Source organism: Phyllosticta capitalensis, assembly GCF_038381095.1.
Source record: "Phyllosticta capitalensis strain CBS 128856 chromosome Unknown BKA78scaffold_1, whole genome shotgun sequence".
In the NCBI taxonomy this organism is placed as follows: domain Eukaryota; kingdom Fungi; phylum Ascomycota; class Dothideomycetes; order Botryosphaeriales; family Phyllostictaceae; genus Phyllosticta; species Phyllosticta capitalensis.
This window is the reverse complement of record NW_027117439.1, coordinates 657274-667454: the sequence shown is the minus strand read 5'-3', so window position 1 is coordinate 667454 and position 10181 is coordinate 657274. Positions and strand designations below refer to the sequence as shown.

The following is a 10181-nucleotide window of genomic DNA, read 5'->3' as shown; positions in this document are numbered from 1 at the left end:
GAGGTGAGGTGAAGAATCGCCCATCGATGATTTGCCCCTTTCCTTTCATTTCCCTTTCCTCCCTCCCCACTCCATCCCTCTTGCCTTCTTGCCTTCTCGCCTCGCACCACGGATGCTGCCCGGTACCTATAGCCCAGAGTCTATAGTCCAGTATGTAGTACAAGCAGCAGCAGCAACAGCAACGATGCAGAGAGCAGAGCCCGCGGCACCATCAACCAATCAATCCCTCAATCACGCAGTGTGTCAAAAAAAAAGGAGACAATAACACCTCTTCCCTCCCATACCACATCCCCTAGGTAGTTAAACGGCAGATCAAAATAAGGAACAAGAAGGCAAGCCCCGACGTCTCTCTCCTCTTCACAGTTCCCCTCATCAACCTCTACTATCTCCCTGAGAGAATATGCACGCCCGTCTCAGTACGGCGCTCTCCCCCTCTTCAACCCGACCGTGTCATCCCCACTGTCGCCGTCAACGTCAATCCCAGCCAACAATCCGCCCAGGTCGACTTTGCCGCCGGCGCCTCCTCCGAGAATACCGCTTGCTCCACTCGTGCGACGTTGGCCGCCACCAGCAGCCGATGCGGCAGCACTACGACTGCGGCTACGGCCACGACCGCTGCGTGCAGACTGGGCGCCGCGCGACTTGATCGAGCGGGCACGGAGGGTGCCGTTGGTGTTTGCGTTGCCGCCGTTGGCGGTGGTGGTGCCAGGCGGCGACGGGTTTTTGGAGAGAGCGGCGGGCTCGACGCCGGCAGGGAGCGGGGGCACGGGGGGAACGTGGTCGGTGTGGCCGTTGGTGGAGGGGTCCTCGGTGGGAGTGTTGGCGTCGAGAGTGGATGATGGGACCGTGCTGAGCGGAGGTCGGGCGTTGGGGTCGTCGGCGTTGGCGTGGCTGTAGCTCGATCCGGGCGCTGCGTACGAGTACTCGCTGGCGGAAAAGTCGGCGGAGACGAAGGACTCGTCGTCATCATCGACGGCTTCCTCGCCCGCCTCGGCGGTGCCCGAGTCGCGACCGTGACGTGTAAGGGGTAGAGGCCCGTCTCCCTGGTTTGTGAGAACCTTCTTCAAGTCGTCAAGACGCACGGCTGAGCGTGCGCTGCTAGTCGTCGGAGAACCACTTGCGTTGCGCTGTTGGTAGTCGTTGAGAGCTCCAAGAGCGGCGCGATGGTTCCCGGCAATGCTCGGGCTGGGGCTAAGGTGTGGAAGGCCGGTAGGGCTTCCATAGCCACCGCCGACGCCAAGGAAACCGTTTGGTGTTGAGGCACCGCCTGCAGCAGCGCCAACGGCGGAGTGCGCGCGCTTGGTGCGGTGGGATAGGGAACCTGATGCAGAGCTAGCGTCATAATGTGCTGCCATGATTGCAAGCACGGCCTCCTTGTTCCAGGACTCAAGCATCTGGTCTCGAATCTTGACGGGCAGCATGTTCGACTTGGCAGGGGTCAGAGCCTCCTTGACTTCAGCACGTGGCGGCGAGCTTTGAAGATTGCTGTCGATTCCCAAGCCAGTGAATGACGGCACGTTGACATTTAGGTTTGGAATGCTGGATCGACCAGGGCTGGCTGGTGGACTGCTGGGCGGCGAGTACATGGCGTCAGAGTAGCCATCCGATATCCTGTCGATGAGCTCCTGGCGGTTTTCAAAGACTGTCAGCTCGATGGCTTCCTGCGAGTCGGATCCTGGTGCTGTCGTGGCCTTGTTGTCGATGTCCTGAAGCTCAACCGGAGGAATGGCAATGCCTTCGAGCCACAAGCCACGCTCTTTGCGTCGGTTGATCTCCGCTGTGATTTGCAGGCCAGTAGCACTGGTCTCAAAATCGAAAGCATGGGCGAGTGACCAGAGGTAGCCGTGTACCAAACTGCCCAGTCGTATCTTCGCCAACGACTCTTCAGAATTGGAAATGTCTTCTTGCAACCTCATCATCATGGGAAGACCGGTCAGAAGAGCATTGACACCCAGCTTCAGTACCAAACGAGACAGCAGGAGGTGGAGCAGAAGAAACTCTGCATCTGCACCGTTGTCCAAAGATGGAGCAAACTGCAGCGCATTGTCGTAGACTGCGAGGTGCAGCAGCGGCATAAAGCTCGTCCTCAGTCTTCTTGGACTCTTGTCTCGACCTCTGGTCTGACTCGCGTTCGACACAGCCCTGCGGGCGAGGTTATCGCCTTCCCTCTTCCCTGTGTCTTTCCGCTCCGTTTTCGGGTCCACGACGCGCAAGTCCGACTTGCGAACCTCCAGCTCCAGCCATGTGAGCAAGGCATCGACGTAGCATCGACGTACTTTTGCAATTGGGTCTCGAAGCAGCCATTGGGTGCCCTCCCATACATCGACGCTGACTCTGCTGCGGCCGATGGAGCTTTTGTTGCCGTCGGCGTCCGTACCAGGAGAGTTAGCGACATGGAGGATATCCTTTATCGCCTCAAGCGCAACGACTCGCGCCGTCTCGAAGCTGAAAAAGGAACCAGCCGGTGCCCTTTCAAGCGAGCCCGTGGTGGCCGCCAGATCCACGACCGCAGTGGACTCTTCGATCGCCGCAGCTGTGGTGGCAGCGATCGATTGGCTGGGGCCTGTCGAGGGCTTCAAACGAATCAAAATCGCCTGAAGCATGTCCGGAATCTGGTCGTTGTAGTAAATATGCTTTGCGAGATTCGCAATACAGTTTTTCAGCTGCTTGAGCAGCCTCACTCTCGCCTCGGAGGGTGCTGCCGTCCGGTCGACAACATCCGCAGCGCTTGCTGAAGGAGTTTGTGTGGCCGAGTTGGATGAGGCTTCCAGAGTTTCTTTGCTAGCCTTTGCGCCTGCATCTCCATTTATCAAACTCGGGCTCTTGACATGCAAGAGCTTGAGAATGTGGTTGACCAGGCCAATCAGGACATCCATGACGGAAAGACCGATGAAGTTGATGCGCGCGTCGCCAAGCAGCCAAGTGATGATGGTGGCCAAAACGTACTCTTGATCCAAATTTTCTTCGAGAATCTTGGTGTGGACGAGCGTATGCGATGCTGTAACAAGAATGACAAACCGGTCCTGTACCGGTGCCCATCCAGACATCATGGCGAACAGTGTCGTTGCCCATGAACCGTCAGCGTCGCCGTTTGGAAAGTGTTCATTCCATTTGACCCGGGTTGAGATGAATTTGAGCACAGCGGCAGTGGCCTGGCGCAGTTGGTCTCTGCTCACTGCCTCGAAAATATTCCGCAGTGCTTGTAGTGCAAGGATTCCGGCCTCCTCTTCGGCCAACTTGTCCGAGTCTTCGGTCGTCCTGGCTACGGCTCCGGGGTCTCCTTCCTCGACGGTGCGCATGGTGGACGTGCTTTTCCGCCTGTTAAACGCAGCCTCCTTGTCCATGTCTTCCCTCTCTTTTTCCCTCAATTCCAACTGCGTCAAAGCTATCCCCTCGGTCGAATAGAGGTTGACGAGAATCACCGGCACGATGACGCCAAGCTGTTTCCCAGCGTCCGCGCTCAGGCATTCACTGCCAGCAGCAGCCTTGATTGCTGACAGCCCTGCTTTCCTGAACCGTATCTCCATGGTCCAAAGCTGGCCTGCCTCCTTCTCCTTCTCCTTGTTGGCGAAAAATGCATATAGCTGTACAATTTCTTCATACAGGGAAGCGAGTTCATTGTCGGCAGCGAGCGCCGCTGCATCCAGATGCGCGCAAAGAGTCTCGAATGTTGGGACGGATGCCTCTACCAGTGTGATGTCATTGGAGTTGAGAACGGTGCGGAGGATGCTAAAGAGGCTAAGGGCGTAGAGAGGAATGTCGCGGGGACATTTTTCAATGAGGGCCTTGAGGATTTGGAGGGTAACCAGGACGTTTCTGCAAAGCACAACATTAGTAGATGCACACTTGGGATCCCACGATTCGCTGCTTTTTGTCTCTCCCTAACTCCCCCACTAGCACAGGTCCCTTGCATCGATGCGCGCAAGTCTGCCAGACCAAAAAAGTTGTGATGAAATTTCACGTACCCTATTCTCCTTCGCCAGACGTCGCCCGCAGTCCTCTTGTCCAAGAACTCGCCAACCTTGACCAATTTTGTGCGCCGCGTCGAGGCATAGTATAGCAGATAGCTCAACTCCGAGCTATTCGGCTTGACCTCCGCCTCCCGGTAACCCTTTTGCAGTTGCGGATAGCACTTGAGGATGAGGACCTGGTGCTTCGGCCGGCACGACTGGCGGATGTGATTCATGGTGGCAACAAGGCTGACACCTTGCGAGGGACGTGAGGTGGGGTATCGTCGGGGCGGCGGCGTTGGGGTCGGGAGGGATGACGGCGATGGTGTTGAGCAAACGCGCGGCTCGCCGAGTCGCGGACGTCTTGGTGTCTTGTCAGGCCCCGGGACTGGCCAGCTGCGGTGACCTGGGAGAGATGGGGCGGAGACGGCGGGAGAGCGAGCGGAGGGGAGGAGGAGGATGACGGTAGGGTAGGGTTGTGTAGTTAGGTAGGTCGGTACCCAGGCAGCCGTCGGTTGGGTGTGGTGCGGTGCGCTGGGCCAGTATCAGGGGAGAATTGCGCCTGGCACGAGCGCAACTCGAGCGCGCTCCTTCTCCTGGGAGTAAATCAATTCGCACGGGCGCGTATGTTTTGGGACGAGACGTTGGTGGATGCTTGCGGCGGCCGCAACGTGGTCGGAGGCGGCCCAGTCAGTCTGAGAGGTGTTGGATAGCGGAGTCTGGAGCTGCGTGCGGCGGCGGGCTGACGGCGAGGTGAGCAACGAATAGGCGTCAGGCGGAAGGCTCAACCATCTTCACGTCATTCACCCGCAGACTCCGAAGCTGACGACTGGAGAGGTAAACACACAAAAGCAAAGCACAAGCAGCGCCGAGACGTTGAGCAGCACGCGACGCGGGATGCGTGATGGGTTGGGGGTTCGCAGGTGTTCTGCTGATTTATTTGCTGGGAATTGCGATTTGCGATGGCCGCTTGCATGGATCCCGTCGCCGGTCCGCACGCCCGCATGGCCCGCCGGCAGCTTAGCTACATGCCGCAAGAACTCAACACCATCATGCCTCTCAACCTTCTGAAACTGCCCTGTTGCTAGTCTACACCTTTCCGCCCGTGTCAACTGCTTCGGACACATGTCCAGTTTCATCCACATGTCGCCTCATTTCCTCCACCGTGTTTGCGCCGTTGCCGCCAGCCCTCGTGTCTGATAGAGCTTCAAAGCAACTCAATGCAAAGCGCAAAAAAGAAAAACACATTTAACGGAAACCCCGCGCCGACCCATAACGAAGGCCCCCTCCGCAGCCATTTCCAGCCCAACACTCTGCGTCGCTGTACAAATCGTTTCATGCCAATCCTCGTCCATATCCAAACACCGTCGTCGTAGTTATTAGCCCCCGCTTTTTCGAAGCATACATCGCGGACAATATTGCGAGCGCGCTGATTGTGCTTATTCCAGTCTTGACAGGCACTGCATGTCGTTTACGAACGTCGAATGAATCCGGCACTCTGGGTCAGTCCGCGGTGGAAGCTGCCGATTCCCTGAAATCCCCTAGACGCAAAAAGTCAGTCAAATACATTCCACAGCAAATTGACCGTTCGCAACCTACTTCATGAGGTCGATTCCTTCTTCCTTATCCTCGCCTTCAAACTGCGCGGGCAGTTGCTTCTTCACGGCAGCTTCTTCCGCCGTGTTGAACCGCCGACTGCTTGGGCGCGTCGGTGTCGCAGGCGACATGTTCTGAGACTCGCCCTCACCTGAACCAGATCCTTCCCTTGAGCCTTCACGGCTGCGACCAACGTCAACCCCCAGGACGGGAGGGGAGCTTGGCTGCATGGGACCGGATTCCTCCCCCTCATCCTGCTTTTCTTCCTCCTCCTCATCCTCTTCTTCCTCTTCTTCTTCCTCTTCACTTTTTCCAAAGCGAAACGGCTTGGGGTCTTTGGTAGGACTAGAGTCGACAAAGTTGCGCGCGGGAGTGGATCCCAAGTCGGCAAACTTCCAAAATGGTGCAGGGGAGCTGAGGTAACAATACTGGCTGGGCATCTTTGCGGTGCTAGGAGGGGCGAGGTGCGGGCGGTTCCTCGCAACCAGAGGCGTAACCAGGCCGTTGAACGTAGAGTCCGGAAGGTCGCTCAAGCCTGCCGACTTGTACCCATTTGTTGCAGGCGGCGAGTAGGTGATCTCCAGCGTGGAACGGCCGACACGGGGGGTCGGTCCGGGCTCGCTGTCCTTGCTATCAGACGGAATGGCTGTCGCTCTGACATTACTCTCCTGATTGGTTGGCGCTCCAAAGCTCACGGTCGACGCGGGAGGAAAGGCAGTAATGTCGTGCTTGCGGTCATTGATGGGTGTGAAGATTTGGTCGTCCTTGAAGAGAGCCTTGGGCTTGGGCGGCTGGGGACCACGGTCAGGTGTGTAGGACTCATTGGCCGTTGGATAGTTGGCCAATGGCGGGGTGACGGACCGCGGAGACTCTTTGACTTGGAATTTCGATGGCTGTGAGGGCGTCTGGACCTCGGCACCAAGAGCTCCATGCAGCCGCTCACTGGCCTGCGCAATGGCCGGCGAGTTGGGGCCTGACGAGCCCATGCGGTGCTTCTTTGCGTGAATTCCCTTTTTCAAAAAATTCTCGCGCTCTTCTGGAACCAGCCGCCACTTCATACCCTTGCCAGGCTCATCTGTGCGACGCGCTACCTTCTCAAAATGCTTGCTCAGAGAAAGGTTATGCCGGATCGAGTTTTGCCAGCCGCCACCGTTGTAACGGTAAAACGCGTAGTGCTTCTTGATGTATTCATAAATGTTTGCAAGGGTAAGTTGCTCTTCCGGAGAGGACATGATGGCCTGGCCAATCAGCTGGGCATAGCTGAGGGGAGGCTTGAGGTCTTTGGCACTGTCAGCACTATAGTCAATATGCTCGGTGCTTTCCAACATGACACCGCGCGAGTAAGCACCGGCGGCGGAAGGAGACGTCTTGATTTTGGGGGACTGCTTGATGCGCGAAGGAATTGGCGTGTTTGGCGCCAGTGGGCCGGAAGAAGGTGCAGGTTGCTGGCGATACTGGTCGTGGTTGGAGTTTGAGTACTGCTGCGTAGGACCGGATTGGTTGAGCTGGCTCCCAGGAGCAAGACCACGGTTGTTCGCAGGTCGGCCCTGGTGGTTTTGAGCCTGGAAATAGGACTCGTCGTGACCACCTTCGCCATCGCCAGCTTCTCCTTGCTTGCTTCTTGTCCAAATCATGGGGTGGATCCGCAAGTCTTCGCCTGGACACACGAAGATCATGTCCGTGCCGCAAATGTTGATGATGGCGCCAGAGTGGAGCCTGATTCTCTCCCCACGAGACAAAGTACGGTCGTCCAGCTTGAGCCCGTTGCGGCCGGTGACGATGATGAACCAATGGCCGTCGTTTGATTCGTACTCAATCCACGCGTGCAGCCTAGAGACCTGCTTGTCTGGGCCGAGGTCAATGTTCACCTGCGTGTCCGACGAAGGCTGCTGCGATTGCATATCGAAGTTGCCCTGGCTGTTGGTGGGAGTACCGCCGTCTGCTTGGTTTCGGGTCCCCTGTTCACCTCTTCCTATGGCGATGGATGTAGACTTTGCAAAATATACCCAAGAGTGACCCTCAATCTTAGCGTAAGCCTGTGTGCTCCCACGCTGAGCGATGACGGGATCCCGCTTTTGCAATTCGTTGGACAAGTCAACTTGTGCATTTGTGGTGTAGTGAGCGACCTTGAGCAGAGGGACGACCTGTGTGAGCAGCTCTTCGGGAGTGGATTTTTCAATGTCGGCCTCGTAGTCGCTACCGATTGTTCTGTCGCTTTGTGCGGACGAGGGACGGGGCGGTGCAGCGGTGTCAGCGGCGTCGTTATTGTTCAGCTGCAACGTCGTCAACGGACATGATTCACATGAAGTTTGCAAGGGGCACTGGAGCATACTCTTCTCTTTTTCCTTGTGGGAGTGTCGGCAGGGTTGGGCGTATCCGATTGCTCCTGGGCGACGACAGCGGCGGCTTCGCGCTTTGCACCGCGACCGCCACCGCGGCCACCTCTCGGGGGCATGGTTTCGAAATGGAAGTCTGTAGAGCGCATGGTTAGTGTCGCAGATTTTGAGGTCGCGAGGCGGTGTGAAAGGGCCGATGGAATAAAGGACTCGAGATAGATGCAAGCGGAGGCGCACGCAGGCTGCCTGCCCGCGTAGACGACAGCCCCGCTGCGCATCGGGGAGGACAGTCGACTTACCGACGGCGTCGGGCTGGGGAGGGTGAGGCTGAGTGGGCGTAGAGTTGGTAGGGACGGAGAGGGCGAAAGGAAGAAGCGGTAGGCGCCCTGGACGGGGGGATGAATGGAGGTGGTTGGTGAGGAGGTAGGTGGTGTTGCGGCCGGAGTGCAGTCGTTTACGCAGTGAGGCTCGGGCCGGCAGCGCAGTCGCGTTATTTGGGTTTTGGCGTGCTGACCTTTTCCCCGGGTCTTGGCCGGACAAAGGACTACCTGTACAAGGCAGGGCAGGGCAGGCAGGGCAGCACAGGGCGGGTGGCGAGGACAGGAGACGTGACGGACGGTCAAGACAGGAGGTGAGGAATGTCAACGTTGGCCGTTTGATATATCTTATAATTTTGATCAAGCTGCTGGTGCGCGTGCTGTGCTGGTGCGCGCTGCGTGACGGCACCACTTTCTCCTTCTGCCTAAGGCGCCGCTTCCACCCACGCTTGCCCTGCCTAGACTAGGTAGCAAACAACCTTTTGAATAATGAGCCCAACTGCGAAGTTATAGCCTGTCCGGTGTTGGGTGTGTGTGATGTTTGTCAAATTCCGCTTGTTGGGTCAACGACGCGTGAGCCTTGCAGCAGCACGCGTCGTGCCCCCTTCTCCTTGCTCAGCTCTGGGCGCGTCTCTCCCGACCTCCAACTTCATTCTTTGCAACTTGTATACACATCAACACGCAAGGTTGCCCTTTTTTCTCTTTTCAAACTCGCCTTGACAGCCGTCTGCACGTCTACAGTGGCGCCCGCCCTTGGACTGGCATAGCCGCTCCGAGGGATTTGAAAGCGCCGCGCTGCAGACAAGGGTCCGCAAGTCATTGCCAAAGTTTTGCAGCATCCCACCAATGCAAGCGGCAACCACTTACAACACCCCCGTCCATCGTGCTAGACTGATCCTGCTTCCTTCCGACACCACCCGTCTGTCTACGGCAAGCCGTGACATTGACACTATTGAAATCTTCAAAGCAGCTTTTCTTCCTCTTACAGAGCCAGCTTTGCATCCTTTCATCTACACTTTTCACGTGGTTTGTCGTTCTTTGTTCTTCTTCCGTCTCCATCTCAATCAAACGCTTGCAGCACTGCCGCGGCGTTTTGCCCCCATCCTTCAGCCGTGCCGCTTCTATTTCCCCTACACACAATGTTACTGCCCTCGACAATAATGGTACGTGACGTGGGACCGCGCCTTGACGCGCTTGCCAGAGCGGCTGTGGCTGGACACCTCAGATGGTGCCCAATGGTACCTGGATGATCCACCCGCGTCCTCGACCACCATGACTAGCCACGTAAACAAACCAACCAGCGTGGCCGTCGTGTCGTCGTCATTGCTCTTCCGCTGAAGTTTCTAGTCCAGGGGCCCGTTGAACCGCCCAAGGAGATTTTTCATTTTGTATCCATGGCTACCGTCAACCGCGCCCCACGCCATTGGCGGCTACATATCTCGAGGTGATTTGCTCGTATTGAGACTCGGCTCTTCGACGCGCTAGTTGCTGAAGGTCATACTTATCCAACTCTACCAAGTGGATTATTCTGTTCAGACGCATCATGAGACTCGAAATCGAATCCATCGTTTCCTCAATCCGCCATTCATGGCTGAGCCAGATCTACCCCTTGATTGCTCCAGCCCTCAAATTATCCATCTCAACTGTCTCTATTGATATTTAGAAACTTCCTTGAGGTGCAACATTGCCTTCCTCCAGCATCATTCCAGCTCGAATTTCTCTTCGATTCACTTCAATTTTCCCGAATCGCCTCGTCACTCCAGTAACATCGGGCCCGCAGCATAACTCAAAAGAAATCCCAACACCAAGACACGGCTGCTCCACTGCTGGCTAACGCTGATGTTCCAGTAGTTTGAATGACTGCAGATTCAGTCTTCTCGCCACGGCGTACTTGACTGCACCATACGCCCCCTAATTGCGGGAGAAAGGAACACTTATTTCATCAAACATCTATGCTGCAAGCTTGACATGGAGGACTTTTT

At 56.7% G+C, this 10181-nt stretch overlaps 2 protein-coding genes across 2 annotated transcripts; both read right to left on the bottom strand.

The window, feature by feature from the left end:
• Positions 1-413: 413 nt before the first annotated feature.
• Positions 414-4186, bottom strand: BKA78DRAFT_290936 (uncharacterized protein; the record flags this gene model as incomplete). Its single annotated transcript, XM_066885821.1, has 2 exons — positions 414-3816; positions 3966-4186. 2 exons carry the CDS (start codon positions 4184-4186, stop codon positions 414-416), a joined length of 3624 nt encoding a protein of 1207 aa, XP_066748881.1.
• A 1235-nt stretch (positions 4187-5421) lies between these two features.
• On the bottom strand, positions 5422-8001 carry BKA78DRAFT_348343 (fork head domain-containing protein; the record flags this gene model as incomplete). The annotated part of the gene is made up of 3 exons (XM_066890614.1): positions 5422-5491; positions 5550-7819; positions 7879-8001. 3 exons carry the CDS (start codon positions 7999-8001, stop codon positions 5422-5424), a joined length of 2463 nt encoding a protein of 820 aa, XP_066748880.1.
• Between the last annotated feature and the right edge of the window lie 2180 nt (positions 8002-10181).